The sequence below is a fragment of the Camellia sinensis genome, unplaced genomic scaffold (assembly GCF_055761805.1).
Source record: "Camellia sinensis isolate YWXY unplaced genomic scaffold, ASM5576180v1 Unanchor3, whole genome shotgun sequence".
NCBI classification, from domain to species: Eukaryota; Viridiplantae; Streptophyta; class Magnoliopsida; order Ericales; family Theaceae; genus Camellia; species Camellia sinensis.
In genome coordinates, this window is record NW_028129178.1 from 9,283,612 (window position 1) to 9,303,932 (window position 20,321).

Genomic DNA, 20,321 nt, shown 5'->3' on the forward strand with positions numbered 1-20,321 from the left:
ATCTCTTTTGTAAGAATATCGATATTTTTTAATTTATTGTAGATTCATTCCATATAGAATATAGGATGTATGCAATAAATATGTTTCATGTATTAAATGATACGCATATACATGGAGAATGATATTTTATTTTCAGTATCCATTGTCTTTCCTTTATTGTGCAGGAATATATATATATATATATTAGTTTAGATGTCGAAAATCCAAGGGGTGACAATATTTATCCACATGTCACTTATCTGTCCATGTAATCTGTCTATCTGTCCATATCACTACCACCACTAGTCGCCACCTTCGGCAGCATTTTCGACCATTTTTCTAGCAAATTTTCTAACGTTGGAGGTGGTCTGGTAGTGATCTAGTATTAGGGTGATAAATTAGAAAACAAATTTCATCAAAACAATAATTTGTTATTCTCACCAAATAATTTCATTAATCGTGTCCTTATTTTCATAAAAAAGTGAATCACAAATTGCATTTGTTAACTACACATCATTCAATCACTATTTCTCTCACACTCATGTATTCAATTACAAAAAAAAACTACAAATCATCCCGAACTATAAAACTCCAATTACAAAATTACAAAACTATTTTCAAAACATACAACTAAACAAATTGCAGATTAATGAAATTGTTTGGTGACTTTTTCATGGAAATAAGGACATAATTAATGAAATTGTTTGGAAGCACATAGAATCATTCATCAATTTCATTAATCAGATTGCAATTGTTTGAATGGCAATTATGATTTTAAAATAAATCGCAGACACAAATGCAAACTGACCAAGTAGTTATCGATATCCGATTAATGTGATTTTTTTGTAAAAATAATATACTTGACGAGTCCTACATATTGAATGATTTAAATTATTGAGATGAGACCGTAGTTAGACCCATCATGGCCCAACAATATTTCTGGACTGGAGAAGAGCTAGACCTATTCTAAAAATTGTTCTTGAGCTGAGGCTAAGTCAGCAACGTGTTAATATTAATTGTCCCTTTTTCCTCAAAACACAGATGGTAGGTAACAATTGGATTACATTTATAAAAAAAAAAATTATTTGTTCATGCTCTAAATTAAAAATTATATATTTTTAAAAACCAAAATAAACAACATGGCCGTACATGATAGTTTATCCTAAAGAAAAATGATTTAGACCTCTAAAAAGAGAGCTCTAATGGAGCATTAATTTTTCTTTTTCTTCCCCAGATTTTGTCTTTTACCTCACTTTTTTTTTTTTTTTTTTTTTTTTTTTTTTTTTTTTTTTTTATGTGGCCAGCTCATTAGAGCTGTACTGTAGCAGCTCTAATTAGAGCTCTGCAGCACTGTCGTTATCCTAAAATTATGTACGAAAACAAATTTGACATGTACAATTATTTGTCATTGTTTTTATATGGTTAAAATATAATTATTTGTCATTATCACCCAGAAACTAGAATACACGAATTTATGAAAAATGCTTTGGAATTCTAATTTTTGATCTCTAAATGTAACTCTAATGAATTGACAGTGGGTTCCACCCACAGTGATGTAATGTCTTAGTCTTGATTTGTTTTTATTTTATTTTTTTATTCATTGCCATGCCATTAGTGTTCTATTAGAGCACAAAAATTAATAGTCTAAATCACTGCTGCGAATTTATTTGCCAACTTATCAGCAAGAAATTAAGGTCAAGTTTGGCAAGTTAAAAAAAAAGTCAAAAAGTCAAAAAGTTGAAAAGTTATCACTATTCACCAAAATTTAAATATTACGGCCATACAACTCCTAATTCTAATTTCTCCCTACACACTAATTTATATAATTTTTTAATACAAATTTTTTCATAAAAAGTCAAAAGATTAACCCAAACATTCATATTTTTTTCTTCATTTTTTTAGTCTAAAAAGATAAAAATTACACTTATTTAGGACATTCCAAACAACTTCTGAGAAAGGAAGTCCAAAGAAAATAAAGAGAAGTGGGCCAAACAACCCGTCCTTCCTGTCCGTTTTTCTTATCTGTGTGCCGTCACGTCATGCATAAATTGTCATAGAAGTAACTCTTTAAGCTGCGAGCGGATCCTTTAGAGTTAATTCTCTAGAGTGATCTCCTAAAGTAGTTGATCGAACGGCTCAGAATCAAACTCACCAAAACGACGTCGTTTTGGTGAGTATTTTGAAAAAAAAAAAAAAAAAAAAAATTCAGATTTTTTGAAGCTTTTTTGCAGATCAACAATGGCAGAATTAACTCTAGAGGATCCGCTCGCTCCATATTGTGCCAAACCCCACAAAACCCTCGCAAACCCCTAGAGAAGAAGAGGAGAACAACACAGCACAGAGAGAGACTTTGGTTGAGCTCCACAGACTCATCAATGGCGGCGAAACGACAAGGAAGCACCGAATCGAAGAAGAGAAAGAAGTTTTCAGCTAAAGAACCCGAGGATGGTGAGAAATCGAATCCGAAGAGAGTGAATTTTTTTTGCAGAATTAACTCTAGATGATGATGATAAATGGCTGAATTTTTTGAAGCTTTTTTTGCAGATCAACAATGGCATAATTAACTCTAGAGGATCCGCTCGCTCCATATTGTGCCAAACCCCACAAAACCCTCGCAAAACCCCTAGAGAAGAAGAGGAGAACAACACAGCACAGAGAGAGACTTTGGTTGAGCTCCACAGACTCATCAATGGCGGCGAAACGACAAGGAAGCACCGAATCAAAGAAGAGAAAGAAGTTTTCAGCTAAAGAACCCGAGGATGGTGAGAAATCGAATCCGAAGAGAGTGAATTTTTTTTGCAGAATTAACTCTAGATGATGATGATAAATGGAAGACATTGTTGATCTGCAAAAAAGCTTCAAAAAATCTGATTTTTTTTTTTTTGTCAAACTACTCACCAAAACGACGTCGTTTTGGTGAGTTTGATTCTGAGCCGTTCGATCAACTACTTTAGGAGATCACTCTAGAGAATTAACTCTAGAGGATCCGCTCGCCTTTAAGCTTGGGACACCCAAATAAACAAAAATAAATATATATATATTTTTGTAAAACAGATATGATAAGGGTATGACTTCTGTCCAGTCTGGGATCAGATTAGATCGTGTTGTTGGACTTGTGAGGGCCCATCACGGGTCCCGTTTTGATAATTTGAACCGTTCAATGTGTAGAACTTGTCGAGTACTATATGCCTGTAAAACATCACGTTGATCGGATATCGATAGCTATCTGATCAAAGCAGTTTCGTATTAAAAAAATTGGACAGTGAACAAATTAACGGCTGACAAAAAACTGTTTTGATCACATAGCTATCGATATCCGATCAATGCGATTTTTTATAGGCATATAGTACTCGACGATTTCTACATATTGAACGGTTCAGATTATCAAAACGGGACTCATGGTGGGCCTCCACGGGCCCAACAGCACAGTCAGTCCGATCCCGGACTGGACAGAAGCCATACCTATATGATAATATGTCTTTTTATTTGTACGACTTACGAATTAATTATGAAAATGACCTAAGTATTATATGTTTTAAAATTTGAAGAGAAGTCGCAATAATTATATTAAAAATGTGAGACTATCTGTATTTTCTGTAAAGTTTAGAGGACGTAAGCGTAATTTAACCAAATTTCATGTTTCAAAACATCCCTATTAATAATTGCTTCCCAATTGAACACATACATGGCTTAAAAAATGGCACACTTGCTTCTGATTTTGCTGCTTTCTACTTTGATAATTGCTTGTTCAAGCCTGGTACTCAGTCACTCTGTGGTTGAGTCTCTCCCAGGATTTGAAGGACCCCTTCCCTTTGAACTTGAAACCGGGTGGGTGGGTCAACTCAGCATACTTGATTCATCTTCATCTTCTTCTTCTTCTTCTTCTCTCTTTGTTCATGAATATACATGTATGTGTGTAATGATTCAGGTACGTGGGTGTGGATGAATCAGAGGATGTACAGCTTTTTTACTACTTTGTTAAGTCTGAGTCCAACCCGAAAGAGGACCCTCTGATCCTTTGGTTGACAGGAGGCCCAGGTTGCTATGCCTTCTCTGCTTTCATTTATGAAATAGGTAATCTTTCTTCTCCATGCTCACTTTCTCTCTCCTCAAACTCTTCTATTTCATATTTCAGAACAATAGTGATTGAATTATGCATCGAGATTCTCACATAATTCACTAAGCCCTTTACATTGGTTATGAACAAAAACCTAAAGATCTTCTTTTCTCACTTTAGTAGGATCAATTTTGCACATGTTCTCAAAACATGTTTTTATTTGATTTCAACACTTTTCTTCTTCTTCTTCTCCTTCTACATTTTTTTTTAATTTTTTATTTTATTTTATTTTATTTTATTTTTATTTTATGAAAAACCGTTTTAACAGACATTTAAGACATGCATGGAATTTTTACTTGAGTGGGTAATGGAGCGAAGCTTTTAATCTTGATGCACGGGACTGAGTGAATGAGTCAAATTATCAAAATAGCCTCACACAATAAAATACACCATTACAATCCGATTTTGATAACAAAAATAATTAATACAATATCTTATGTCTAATTGATTTGAACTGTTGATTTATTGACAATTTATAATGGGTTAACTAATTTGCAGGTCCACTATATTTCGAGGTCAAGCAGAATGATGGGAGTTTGCCGACTTTAGTCTTGAATCCAAACTCATGGACGAAGGTAGATAGAATACAAGAAGGCTGAGACTATTATTGTCAGGCTAATTTTATATGCTGTTAAGAGCAACTATATATAACTATCTGAAGCATTAAAATATTATATTTTGCCTTGACAGCAACCATAGTTTGTTTAACAATTGGCCTATTTTGTAAGAAATTGTATAACTACATGTGCATATACAGATTAGGGATGAGTTTCTCTTCAGTAAACCAAACATCTAGTCTAACAATCTGTGACTACACGTTGTTGTTGGGATCATAGGATCCACCATGTGTCCTACTTTGGTGATATATTCATATCGTGGTTTTGTCACTCCAAAATAATAATAATAAAAAAAATAAAAATAAATAAATCTAATTGATTGATTGATTATAACCATATAATATTTATCTTTAAAAGAATAAAAGGTTTACTTTGCCGTCTATTTGTTATTTTAGAAAAATTATAAATACACCTCTTAAAATTTGTTTAAAATACAGATTATTCCTGTGGTTATGAAAAATTACAAATACCCATTGTCAAAAAATTTTATTTAACAGAATAAACAGAAATTGAAATTTCTAATTGATTTCCTATACAACAACAAAATTACCTAAATTGTTAATTGAAATATATTTCTGACATCATTAAAAATTATTAATTGAATTTATAATTTATTAATAAAATGAGTCATTTATTATATAATTAGAAACTTGATAGCATGGAATGTAATTTTCAGAATCATAATATTTTAAGAAAACCTCAAGGGATATATTTGTAATTTACCTTATTATTTATTTTTTAAAGTCAATCATATGGCTACAAATTTTTGATTGTTATTATTATATAAATAATCTACACGCATGGTCCCACACAAAAATTTGTTTAGATCTTCAAGTTATTGTTATTATTATTTTACCAGTCCTCTGGCAAAAAATTGGACTGCATGCCCAATTGACTGAAGAAAGCCAATCTTCTCTGGCGATGTTAAATATCAGGTGGCGAGCATACTCTTTGTAGATTTGCCTGTTGGTACTGGATTCTCCTATGGAACTACCTCTCTTGCTTCTAAATCTACCGATTTGCAATCATGTGACCAAGCCTATGAATTTCTGAAGAAGGTAATTTGTTAACTCTCCAACAAAAGCAACAAGAAACAATGCTTAAGAGTAGATTTTGGTAGTAAATGGACAATTGTTCATAGCATTAGACAGTTGTACACAATTTCATAAAATAATTTTTTTTTTTAAATAGTAGATTTTGTTTATTTTTGTATCCATTTGGCATCAATAGTAGATTTTGTTTATTTTTGTATCCATTTATCAATTATTTTTATAAATAAAAAAAAAAAACATTTTGCAGTGGTTGATTGATCATTCAGAGTTTTTCTCGAACCCTATTTATGTGGGTGGAGACTCATACACTGGCATTACGGTTCCAATAATCGTTCAACTAATATCAAATGGTAAGAAACTATCAGGTCAGTGAAAATTTAGGAAAATTAGGTTTTCATCTTGGTCCAATTTTAAAATTTATCTCTAGCATCCTTCATGATGTTAGTTTGAGTCATAAATTAATCTCTTTAAAAATAGAGTAAAACTGCATATATCTTGTGCTCTTTAGAAAATACTCTACTAGATAGAAGTCTCCTGCTCTACCAGGAGTCCCATACATTGATCCCATTTCTACATATATTACCTTTTTGTGCCAAATTGGTCCTCTTCCCAAGTGGTTGTTGGTCTTGTAATTAACTCTTTAAAATTAGGAAAAAAACAAGATAGAACCCCCCCCCCCTCTCTAAGTTGGACTAATAAAAAATGAAATAAACTTCTTTAATCGGTGATAAACTTAGTATTTACTTTTTTCTTCTCTCTTTTCCTTTCTTTTTTTTTTCTTTTTTTTTTTTGTTTTTTGTTTTTTGTTCTTTTTTTTGTTGTTGTTGTTGTTGTGGTTGTTGTTGTTGTTGTTGTTTTTTTTTTTTTTTGATCGGCAAAAGAAAGCAACTTTATTGATGTAAGAATGAAGTACAAAGTGTAAAACACATTACATCAAAAAAGGAAAGGGAAGTGCAAACGCATCACAATATGCTAAATCATCCCAACTAGGTTGGCACCAAAAAGCCCATCCTATCATTTGCTAGCACCCCAGAGTTGGCGAGAAATGAACAAGAAAGCAAACCAAAACCACACCAGTAGAACACAACCTATTCCAACACAGACCAAAAACAACCACCCAAATAGACAGAACAAAATAGCTCAACAGAACAGACCAAGAACAGAATCGAAGCATAACTGAGCAGCTAAGAGGCAAACACCCAAAGAAACCAGCAGCCATCACAGCAGCAACCCTGCTCAGATTCCAGTGAGCAGTAACTCAACTAAATAAGCTAATTAATAAAACTGACTCTAGCAGCCTACTCAAATTGACCACCTAGCAGAACAGAATACAAGCCTTTAAACATTTGAGATTCACTCCCCTGCCAAAAATAATTCTGTAGCCTCACCACAATACAAGTCACACCAAGCCAGACATAACACAATATATAGCAGCATCAAACATTTGAGATTTACTTCCCTGCCTAAAATCATACTGAGCCAATACTGAACCAAATAAATAGAGGAACTACCACAACTGAGCAAAGCAGACCAACAAATTAGAACCTGAAACCATAATAGGATAAATCCTGAACCAAGCTAAAGTAGTCCCACACATCAAAGCCAGTAGTAGAAACAAAAGGACAGCAGAGGAACACCCAAGAACAGCGGTAGAAACAAAAGGGGCAACAGAACTCAGCTAATTAAGCTATTTTATCAAATTAACTCCAACTTGCAGTAACTCAGCAGCCTACTCAAATTGACCACCCAACAGTAGCCACCCCTGCATCAGCTCTATAGCAATAGCAACATCAAACTAGTTTCAGCTCTGTAGCAAGAATAGAATACAAGCCTCACCAAACCAGACTCGATACACTAAATAGCAGCATCAAACATCAGTAACATACAGCTCAGTAAACTAAATAATGAGATTCACTCCCCTGTCTAAAATAATATTAAACCAATAATGAACCAAATAGATAGAGGAACCATCACAACTGAGGAAAACAGACCAACTGTGTACTACACACAGCTTCTAACTTGATGGAGATTAAAGACATACTCATCCACTGTGTACGCTTGCCCAACTGAGTGAGTTTTTAGCCAAAGGTCCACTCTTAACTTTAATAAGCTTAGAGAGATCTTCACAGGTAGGTTGTAGCCCATTGAATAGATAGTCATTCCTACACTTCCAGAGGGACCATAGACCAGCAATTAGGATCGATCTCCAAATTTGTTTTTCCTTTTTTCTAACCTTCCAGCCCAACCACCATTGCATTAGCATGACCACTGAGCTAGGGGAAACCCAGTGCAAACCCCACCACTTAATTATATTGGACCAAACTTTCCAAGCAGAGGGGTACAGCAGCTGCACATGATTAGTTGATTCAATCTCAGTTTGACAGAACACACAGTCAGGGCTAACTGCTGCACTAAGAATGCCAAGTCTATGTAAGTAGTCAGAAGACTTTATCCTCCATTTCCAAGGCAACCAAGAGAAGAACTGGACTTTAGGAGGGGAGGGGTTGTGCCAGATCAGTTCAGGAATTTCCAAATTAGGACCACAAAAAGATTCACATCATTTAGTAGCACTTTTGACAGTAAACATACCTGAGGATCAGATTTCCACCATAACATATCTATCGATTCCAATCTCAAAGAAGGGCCCTCACCTAAAACAGCCCATAATCTCTGTAGTTCATCTTCTTCCCATGCTAATAAGGGTCGTTTGAAGCTGAGATCCCAATTCTTGTGTTGACTAATCTGAGTCCACTGTAATTTCAAAGTGATACCTCTATCCTCTGATAAATAGTAGAGTCTAGGGAATTGGGATTTCAAGCACATGGTTCCTATCCAATTATCAATCCAGAAGTGGGACTTCAAGCACATGGTTCCTATCCAATTATCAACCCAGAAGCTGATTCTTTCCCCATTACCAATCTTGATTTCAACATTTCCCAAATAATAAATGAACAAGCTGCTATTAGAATCGCTAACAGATATAATGTCACTCTATACTCTTGAGATATTAGTTGCCTTCACATGGAATGGAAACCATGTACCCCCTTCTGACCTATACTTGCTGCATATGACCTGCTTCCATAATGAACTGTCTTCTTTCCTAAACCTCCACCACCACTTAGCAAGAAGGCTATTATTCAATAAACTTAGGTTTCTTATTCCCAGCCTACCTTGCTTTTTATCCATGGTTAAATCCTTCCGTTTTACTTAATGAACTTTCCTTCTCACATCTAAATCACCCCACAAAAAAGCTGCTTGTATCTTGTCTAGCTCTTTTGCCACACCTCTAGGCAGCCTAAAAAGAGACATGTAGTATATGGGTAGTGAAGAGAGGATAGATTTGATTAGTGTAACTCTGCCAGCAAAAGACAGTAACCTCCTCTTCTAACCTGACAGTTGCTTCTTGAAATTGTCCACCACAGGCTTCTATGTTGCCCTCATAGATGGGTTGGCCCCTATTGGCAATCCAAGATACTTCAATGGAAGCTTTTGATATGTACAGTTCAGCCTTGAAGCAAAAATTTTCACACTCCTCTGACAACCCTACTCCACAAACCCCACTCTTGTGAAAATTGATCTTCAAACCAGAAATGATCTCAAAGCATCGAAGTATTCTCTTAACAGTTAGCACTTCAGACCATTCAGCTTCACAGAAGATAATTGTGTCATCCACGAATTCGAGATGGGATATGTTGATGGCATTTGACCCAATGATTACTCCTTTGATCAAGCCCAGCTCTTTTGCTCTTGCAAGAAGTAGGTTCAAACCCTCAGCCACCACATTAACTAGGAAATGTGATAATGGATCACCTTGCCTAAGCCCTTTTTGGGGGCAGAATTCAGGTGTGGGTGACCCATTAACCAACACATAAATTTTTGTTGAGGAAATATAGGTATGAATCCACTTCACCCACTTATCACCAAACCTAAAATTTGATAGCATTTGGAGGAGATAGTTCCAATTGACTGTGTCATATGCTTTTTGGGAATCCAATATTAAAATCAGGCCCTTTCTTCTTGATTTTTCCACCAATCCACCACCTCATTAGCTATTAGGACACCATCCAGGATGTTCCTACCCCTCAGAAATGTAGATTGAGCAGCATCTATAATAACAAGAAGCACTTTTTTCAACTTATTAGCAAGCACCTTGGATAGAATTTTGTAAATGGAATTTATAAGACTAATAAGCCTGTAGTCTTGAATTCCTAGGGGATTGTCTTTTTTAGGGACCAATGTAATAAAGGAGCTATTTAAGCCCCCCATCAAGCTACTGTTAACAAAATATTCCTTCATAAACATGACAATATCATTATTCATAAATTTCCCCTCTTTTTTTTATAGCAAGTCATGTTAAACCCATCCGGCTCCGGTGCCTTATTCCCATCACAGTCTGCCACTGCTGCCCAAATTTTATGTTTAGAAAATTCCACGTCCAAGCTTTTGAAATGTTGGCTCTGTGCAATCACATTAAAAGGGCCCAAAAGCTTAGGTCTATACTTCCATTGCTCATAAAAGATTAACCTGAAGTGATCATACACAGCATGTTTAACCTCTAAAGGTTCCTTCACTAATTCCCCATTCACTGACATGGAATCTATGGCATTGGTGTTCTGCCGATTAGTAGCTATGATGTTGAAAATTTTTGTATTTTTATCATCCTTAAGTTCCAGTTCAACCTTGACTTCTGTAGCCAAATTCTTTCCATTATTTATCTGAGTTTCCATACTTCACCCCACACCTCTCTTCTCCTTTTACCTTCATCCTCATCCAAATCTCTATTCTTAGCAATGAGATCTATGGCATGTAAGTTCTCTTAAGCTTGCTTTAGTTTAGAATCCATATTTCCAAACACTTTAGAGTTCCACTGCCTTAGAGATTGTTTAAGTGCTTGCAACTTGATCTTCAGTTTGTACCCTACCCAACCATCCACCTGAGTACCCTCCCACACTTTCTTCACTTCATTTAGAAAAGAGGGATGAGATGCCCAAGCATTGATCAATCTAAAAGGCTTTGGTCCCCAGTTTTTGGCATCTTCCATTAGAATAATTGGACAGTGATCTGAGATGGATCTAGGGAGACCCCAAAGTTTGAACCTAAACCAGACCAACCATTCTGGCCCAACAAGGAACCTGTCCAACCTGCTCCATCTCTCACTTTCCAATGAATTACACCAAGTAAATTTTCTTCCCAACATAGGAAAATCGATTAGTTCCAGACTACTTATGAAATTACAAAAATCTGTCATTCCCTTATCCCTTCTTACATAACCCTTTCTTTCGTTTATTGATTTGATTTCATTAAAGTCTCCCCCTATACACCATGGTTTGGGAAAACAACCTTAAGATCGACCAAAAAGACCCATAAGCTTCTTCTAGCACTCACATCATTAGGTGCATACACATTCACAATCACACAATCCAAGCAATTAAATAAGGTACCTGATAGTATGATAAAGCTCCTATTGTAGCAACAGTTAGCTAGAGAAAACACTTCAGGCTTTCACATACATAACAGGTTTGCAGCACTCTACAAACTGATTTGAAATGTTTGCCCTTTTTGTTTCTTGTAACATCACCATATCCACTCGTCTTTCTTTGATAACCGCTTTGAGTCTTCTCTTTTTCTCAAGCCTACCAAGCCCTCTAATATTCCAAGAAAGAAGCTTCATAAGAACTTACTATTCACTCTTGAACAGCCCTTGATGCTATTCTAAGCCCCAACACCATCACTCATATCAGTAGCCTGTTCCATGTCATGCTCCTCCCTTTCAATTATTTTCCTTATAACTTCATCATCTTTACCTTCAAAATCAATGCCCATACTTTTCCCAACTCGAATTGTATCTTGAGCCTTCTTTATTAATAGATCATGTTTGCTTGATCGACTACAATGAGATAGTGAAGAAGAAATTGCAGCTGCAGTTGCTTTAAAAATGGCCCCCCTTTGAAACCCCATTTTCATCACTATTCTCTTCTGATTTTTCCGACCCTTTCTTTTACTTTCCTTGCCTTTTATGCGCTTGCTAGATGCAATATCTTGATTGCTTTGGCTATTTCCTTTAGCACTGTCTTCAGCAATGCCTTTGCCATTCTCCACCTAGGCTTGAACATGTGTTGGATCCAGATGCTCAGCAAACATGCTACAACTAAGACCCAACCCATTTGACATGGACTAATCCCTATTAAGTTCATTCAGCAGGCCATCAAAATGGGCTTGATCAAAGACTACTTCTAAGTTAATACTGGGTTTTGGAGGCCCATTTCCACTTAAACTTCTCATAAGCCCATCAGGGCCCAAGCCACTTTTAACTCTTTCACTTTCTGAAACTACTCTATGCCCTTTCTTCTTGACTGCTGCCAACAGTCCACCTTGGCCCATATTGACCTCATCAATTCGACTTTTACTAGCAATACGCTCAACTGAGGTGTTAAGCAAGCTTCCCCTGAGCCTCGTGCACTGACCCTCTTCTACTCTAGGTCCCATAATGCTGCAGGTCTCATTAACTATAGAGACGGCAAAAAGGCTAGTATCTGCTCCCTCAGGCTCCACCTCCATTTTGACATTACCATTTGCAGCTTGTGGTACACTCTTTTCATAGGCCACCCCATCCCCTTGTTGCATCCCATCATTTACATCTTCCTCCCGTCCTCTGTAACAGTTTGAAAGTTGATCACCGCCGGTGATGCCGTTACCAGAAGCATCCCCCACCTTGTTGCCATGACCTGGGACATTGACCAAGTTAGAACCAAGATCTTCACTCACTCTGATTGAGTGTATATGACCTCTACAGTCCATGTTAACTGCATTGTTGATCATCTCCATACGTGGTGTAAGAATCCTGAGTTGACCACATGCCATGGATGACATTTTGAGGGTGCTCTCATTAATGTTCATGACCTTACCCCAGATTTTCCCAATCTTGATGAAGGTAGCCGTGTTCCAAAGATGAGGTAGCAGGCCATAACAATTCAGAACCACGTATCTTTCTTGCTCAAGCTTCAGTCCCCTTCTCCATTCCACCATCAATCCACACCATTCGTAGATCCAATCTTTAAGGTTCTTCATGCCTATGGTTTTGGTGAAGAAAACACTAAGTATGCAACTCTCCCACCACCATCCTTCACTTGCACATTAGACATGCCTCTGGTTTGCAGTTCCTTTTTAAGATTAGAACATTGATGGCGAGACCAGAGTTTTACTAACACACTACCATACAACCAACCATTTCCATACTCCACAGCATTCACTGAGATAGATTTCCCATTTGTTACTTTACCTCCCATTACAGCTTCTGCATAAGACTTCCCTTTTGTGCTGATTTCTTCCACTGTCATCCACTTTTTTCCTATTTCCACTAGTGGTAGATGATGAACATCAGCTTGTGGTTTGACTTTGCTTATATTCTTTTTTTTTTTGAAATTAGCTCGCTTAACCTTCAAAGCTCTGTCATCACACCAGGTATCGTGTGCTTTTTGGATTGCCATTTCAGTTGCAACCGGGCAATCATACCAAACAAAATCAAACTAGGTTCCTGTTGAGTGTCTCCTCTTGCTAGGTATGTAGACATCAATGACTACCCCAAAGTTTGTGAACAAATCGTATAGCCCTTTTGGATGCATTGAGTATGGCAGATTGTCGACAAAAACATTGTGTACTTCACCCGTTGAGTTTGATCTACCACTAATATGCCTCCTCCGAAAGACTGGTCTCCATCCTCCCAATTTTACCCCACGTTGGTCCATTTTCTCTTAATAATTACTCATCTGTGGTTGTTGTTGTTGTTGTTGTTGTTGTTGTTGTTATTTTACTGTCTCCACAAAAATGGGTGTAAATGAGCAATAGAGGCTACAGGAGCCTGTGAGCGGTGTGCTAGGACTAAGTTTAGTCTGATTTGATAAATATTGCTAATTTCTTCTGAAGGGAATATGTGAGGTCTAGGGATAAAAATCCTCTTGGCTTATTTGTTGTGTCAATGAATAAGACTTAGAATCTCCTAAGCGCTTGAAGTTGGAAGAGAACACAACAAGAATTTTATTACATCCAAACAAATTAAGGTACAATAATTGGGACAAACTAAGCTAACTTTTGAAATAGAAATGAAAAATATGGTAAGCTAATGAATTTACTCGTAATCTAATGTTGAAATGACATTGAGTCTTGAGAGATAACTGCTAAGTATTTTCTGAATTGATTGGATGATTGATTGGGGGGGTTTTTCCATCTTGAAATGGCCTTCATATGCTTGACCTTCTAGCCATTTTGAGCTAGCTCCTAATATATCCATCAACTACTTCTGGTTAGTGGTTTTCTAGAACACCTCCTAGAGTGGCAAGTGTCCCTCAACAACCATATTGAATTTAAATGGAGGTGATTGCCTCATTTTCTCCTAGTCGTTGAACCAAGTAGTAGGGGGTCTTGAATTTAAATGGATGGGTGCTAAGGGTGCTCGTGGATCGGGTTGGGTTGGGTGCCTCCCGTTCTCCATCCATCCGTACTTAGGTGGATTATAAAAAATCAATTCGCATTCATCTACTTAGTTAGTAGATATGGATTGAGCAGGCTATGTGGATTGGCGGGTGGATGCGAATCTATTTGGCGGTTTGGGCTTTATTGTTATATATATATTTGAACTATTTTAGAGTAATTTTTTACTATTTTGGGCTTTATTTGAGTCCAAAATTTTTAAAGGCCAAACTTTCATATTTTATAAGTAGCTAATATCATTACTAATAAAATGTCATTTTTTTAACATACAAATCATGAAAACATAACATCATTTTCATAAGGAGGGTTGGTGGATCGAGTTGGCTCGAGTGGTCTCTCATCTATCATCCATCCGAACATAGGTGGATTAGAAAAATCTACATCCGCATTTGCCTGCCCATACTATCGAAACCACTTAAAAGTGAATGGATTGGGTTCGATCGAGTTAGTTTTGATGGATCAACCTAGTCAATGAATACCCCTAATGGGTGCCACATGTCCATATCTCTAGTCCATATCCCAAGATGATAGCTCCATGGTGGTTAATAATGGTTAATTAACATCTCCTTGAAAATAGGTACATGATTTTCTTGAGATAATAAGTTAATACCTCAACATATTAATAGGAAACCATCATTACTTAAGCATACTTGATAAAATTACCAAGCACCTTCACTCTCATGGGTCTCTCACGCAGCATATCACCCCTTGATTTGGATGTTACTCTGGGAAAAACACCTTAGAGATAACTTTATGAAACTTTACAAATCTATTAATTGATTAAAATTACCATGTACATTCGTTTATTTGAATAATCAATGCCATGTGGTATCATCTAATAGGGCGGTCATTTTTGGTTCAAACACTTACATATATATTTTCATTTTCTAAATATATAAAGTATTCATGCTAAATACTTGACATATGAATATGTGGGTAAGGAAATGATCGTTTGACATTATTTTGGACTCAATGTTACTACGGTAAGTCACAATAGTAACTATTGTGAGCTTCCGTGGAACATTATTCTAGACCTATTTTGATAATCTAAACTATTCATATTGCAAGGTTTGTCGAACATATTATCCATGTAAAAAATTAGGTTAATCAAATATCTGTAACGCTATCGAGTTCTAATTATTTTTAAAAACATTATCAAAATCATGCTAGCCATTTATTTTTTTACAAACAAAATTGTGATCTTGTCAAGGGACTAAATATCCGACTAACATGATTCTTTTCATAAACAATCTACTTGACAGACCTTGCAATATAAACATTTGGACTATCCAAATAAGCTTAGGAAAAGTCACCACACATGTCACAACTACTGCTGATATGGCTTATTTACAATAGTAACCCTAGTTTCCATTATTTTACTTTGAAACATTAAAGAAGTAAATTAACAAATATGATCTTTTTTGTTGTGTCCTCATGTCCTTGGATGTGTGATTAGATAAATTGGACACTTAAATACATATCCGCACTAAATATCCATATTTGATATAAATATATATGTTGAATTTGTTATAAAAAACTAAATAAATAGCAAGCTTTTCAAAGTTGAAAGTAGGACTTGGTAGCAATTTGAAGAAGCAATGGATGAATCAAGTGCAACATTTTCCTAAAATCAGTTGGCTAGGAGGACAATATTACCATAAAAAAGTGCAGGAAAACTCTATTTGATCATGTTTCAAATGTACTAACTGTGTTGCAATGCAGGAAATGAAGTTGGCATCGAACCACTTATCAATCTCAAGGTTGGTAGCTCTTTATAGGCTAAATTACACCATTAGTCCTTATAATTTAAGTGAAGTGTCATTTTAGTCCCCATAGTTTCAATTTGAAGAATTTAGTCCCTACACTTTAATTTTGTTGCAATGTGATCTCTTCGTTACTTACCATTAAATTTGTAACTAGAAAAGACCATATGTAAAACTATTTGTACCAAAAGCGACTACCCAACCGGATGATGCCACTTGGTGATCATCATTCAAATAAATGAATGTTCATGGTAATTTTAGTAGATTCGACAAGTTTGATAAAGCTACCCTTAAGGTGATTTTCTTGGAGGAATAGCCAAATCAGGAGGTGACACGTTGCGCTAGTGATCCATGAAACTAAAAGTTCTTGGTGGTTCTATCAACATGCTTATCAGATAATGCTGGTGATTGTTTCCTATTTTATACGAATTAGTTAAGAGATATTCTTCTATTAATATCTCCAGCAGAATGTGTTCCTAATATTTTAAGATATGGCTATTAACCATTATTTCATACCACCATAGAGCTATAATCTTGGGATTTGGTCTGGTGATTATGACATATGTTATTCATCCATCATATCTTGAGTCCCACTACCTATGATCCAACGGTAAGAAGTATGTGGCAGAAACTATTCTTCTTGCTAATTAGAAAATTTAGTAAATGTAAATTCAACACATGTTTGAAATATTTGGGCTTCAAGACTTGTTCATAGGACACATGGCAGCCATAGAGCCAACCTAGCATCCTACTAAGCAAAGTGGCCGAAAAAATTTAGGAGGTCGTTTGTAACTTTCAAAAGGCACCTAGCGGCTATAAAAGGCCATTTACAAGCTCAAGTTTAATGCATCGACACCAACTTAAATTAACAAAACACTTAACGACATCAATGTCAATTTAGCCTTAGTATTTACAATTAGTTCATCTTTAAGGCACCTATGCCATAGTTTAGTTGTTTGGCATTAGTGCCATTAACATCAGTGTCATTGTAGATTAGTTTTGTCATTTGTGGCTAACTTTTCTTATTTCAATTGTAATTACAATCTGTTGTAACTCAATTGCTTTTTATTTAAAATTGTTTTTGTCACTTTGTGTATGTTCAATCCTTTTGAGTACATTGAAGTTGACAGTTTCTTGTTTGTATTTCCTCCTGCTAACTGTTCTTCCTATCTAATAACCCTTAGGAGATTTTAAGTCCTCTTCATTGAGGCGAGTAAAGGACTAGGAGGCTTTTATCCCCTTGGCCCTTACACAATCTCTTGATAAGAAATCAGATCCATTTTCACATAGGCAATACATTGCCTTGGCACACCCACATCCTAACTCTCCTTACTTAGCCAATTTTTTTGCAAACATATTTTTCTATGTCCATTGGAACCCCTAAGGAATTTAAGGGGTTGAATGTGCCGATTTGTTATTATATCAATTCATTATCTTTAGTTAGAATTAGCAATTCGGCATTGTAAAGAAGAAGTGCATTGATGCGAAGATGAGATTGACAACTTTAAAAATGAGATTTATCATATTGAATAGGTAAAATCTCAACTTATGCCCTTTATATTTTATATCTTCTATGGAAGAGTACAGTTGGGGGTACAAAGAAAAAGGCTGATTGACCTATGCAATTCATTAGCTCATGGATGAAATTGATCATTTGGAGATGAAACTCAATATTTTCGTTGTGATATAAACTATCTCCTTAAAGGCTTTCTACATGAAGTGTCATGTCACGCCCAGGATTTACAAAGTCTGGTCCACGTGAATAAATCCAAAACCGATAAATAAAATTGACAATAAGATATAATAAAATAACATCTCTCCTGCAAATGACTATTATAAAGTTAGACAATATATGAATTCATCCGGTTTTATACACCCTACATTCAACATCTAAGTGGTATGAATGCTCTTTATATAGCACATACAATGATGTCATACATAATTGAAATGCCTGAAGGCTTATATCATATACAAAGGGTGTAACCCTTGCAAGAATGGTACGCGGCCAAATAAATGAACAAATGGCCCGCAGTCTACAAACAATGGAACTACCCTACTCAGCTCCAATCACACTCTATTGTCTCATTCCAAATCTATACACGCAACACATCTAAAAAATATTTTCACCCATGTAGGGTAGCATAAAGCCCAGTAGAGTATATTTCAAAAACTAAATATGCTCCATTAGCATATATAACCGTGATGCAATACATATATACATTATGTCAAATGCACTTTCAAAATTCCACTGATTCTCAACACAAAAACCCTTTCTTTCCAAGCTTCAAAACCTTTCTATTTAATCAAAACATTTTTCGAAATAAAATATCTGTTTTATAAAAACCCATTTCCAAAACAAATCCAGGTATCTCAATACCAACCAGCAAATACATTGCTAAATTGAAAGCAAATACATTGCTAAACATTTTCTAAAGCATCCTTTTCAAAACCAAACGATAATAAATAAAATGGGTAAATCTCTAGGGCTAGTGTTCATAATAGTAACTATATACATCATGGGATTTTCTGGATGGAATGGGCACCTACCACGCGGGTTTCTGGTCTTGCACCAAGGACACATAGGTCAACTTTATTTGTCTCTAACAACTCCTTACAACTTTACCACTATATTTACCCCTTTGTGCAATACATGTGTTCCAAAATAATACTTTCAAAACCATACAAATGTTTTTAAAACATATACAGACGTTTCGAAACAGCCTTTTCAAAACATACAGTTTTAAGTTCCAAATCGATGATATGCACCATCATGTGAATGGTTTCATAAATGTTTCCGTTTTCCTAATCTACATGCAATTTCTAATACACGACAATGCTATCCTCTTCCGATAGACAAAAGAGTTATCTCTAATGCAATAATTAAAAGATAACAATATAGATACATAACCTAACTGTTCCAAAACCCGCACATTTCTCAACAACCCAAGAGTTTCCAAAAGAGTAATAATACTCCCTGTTTCCAAAATCCCACAACCATGTTCTTTCCATCTCTTTCCAACCAAACCATTTTCCAGAATGAACCTAACTCCCAAAAACAATATCATATAAGGTTTTTTCACAAATTGGGGCTTTTCCAATTTTAGAAATCCATATGCAATTTTGTATACCAAAAATAGCTTTAGTAGCAAAACTATAGCCCAACAACCCCTAATTTAACAAAACCCCCAACCTACAAAACATAACTCCAAAATCAACCAAATGACCACAAAATCTATATCAAAATACGTCACAAATACACTACCGAACTGACATCAAGTTTAAGAAATAGACTGAACCTTTTAAAACGAAGAGGAGACAAGCTGGAAAAATCACCAACGACGAAAAGGCGATCTGCTCAGATTAAAAGGAAGCCCTTGTCAAGCTTTACATTTTGGTATACGAAACTAGGGGTCAATGGTGGGCAAAAATAGACGAAACCCAAGCTTGAAAAGCTTAAAGGGACGAAAATGACAGAAATAAAGAGAGAGGAAGAAGATTGGACCAAGAAATACATTGGTTGAACTTTTCGAGTTCGGCCTGGGGGTTCAAAGAAGATTAGTTCAACAGCCAAAGCGGACCAGAGTTACATTAGTGACCCGCTGAGTAGTACAAATAAAGGGACAAGACACATATACACTTGGAGTCTTTTCTTCATCATTTGGCTTGAAGATTTGGATCTAGAGATCTTCATCAGCTTGAGGAAGCCTGGATTGGAGTTTGTGACTAGCTTGAGCCCAATCTCTGTTAGCTTTAGAGTTAATCCCTACTTCTATTTTATTTCATCTTTTATCTATTTTCCTCTTTTTTTGAAATCTTCTTGAGATGTTGAGATCGTTGTTGGGTTGCTGTTGATAAATTAGTTGGATCATCTCTTTCTCTACCCATTTTTGTAGTCATTTAAGCCCAGTACAGAGACTTTGGCTAAGTCCAACTTGTTTTTCTTTCTTTATTATGGGTTAGAAGCCCGTGCATAGCTTCTTCTATGATAATGGTTTGATTCTCCTCTCTCGTCATCTATTTTTAAGGATTTGCGTAGTTTATACCCTTATTCATATGTTTGAGGGGTAGAATCCCTCCATTCTTATTAGAGTTTCCTTCATTTTATTGATTTATTGATTTTTGTTGCTATAAAAAGCCAGGCAAGGTTTCCTCTATAAGAATAAACTGAATCTCCTATCTCGTCACTTTGTTTTTTTAATGAATTTGGGTAGTTTATACCATTTTTCATGTGTTGGAGGGTGAGAATCTCTCTATCCTCGTCAGAGCATTCTTTATTTTATCGTTTCGTTGATTTTTGATGCTATAG

At 35.7% G+C, this 20,321-nt stretch overlaps 1 protein-coding gene across 3 annotated transcripts in view; it reads left to right on the top strand.

The window, feature by feature from the left end:
* Positions 1 to 3,594: 3,594 nt before the first annotated feature.
* LOC145789250 (serine carboxypeptidase-like 7) overlaps positions 3,595 to 20,321 on the top strand; it is a 41,785-nt gene continuing 25,058 nt past the window's right edge. Inside the window, exons 1-6 of one of the 3 annotated variants that reach the window (XM_082912400.1) lie at positions 3,595 to 3,807; positions 3,908 to 4,053; positions 4,595 to 4,671; positions 5,649 to 5,771; positions 6,013 to 6,130; positions 15,975 to 16,012. In XM_082912400.1, the coding sequence (XP_082768526.1) occupies positions 3,677 to 3,807; positions 3,908 to 4,053; positions 4,595 to 4,671; positions 5,649 to 5,771; positions 6,013 to 6,130; positions 15,975 to 16,012 (633 nt within the window). In that variant the 5' untranslated portion in view covers positions 3,595 to 3,676. The remainder of the gene's footprint in view (positions 3,808 to 3,907; positions 4,054 to 4,594; positions 4,672 to 5,648; positions 5,772 to 6,012; positions 6,131 to 15,974; positions 16,013 to 20,321) is intronic. The other 2 variants (XM_082912398.1, XM_082912399.1) reach the window with 2 other exon arrangements.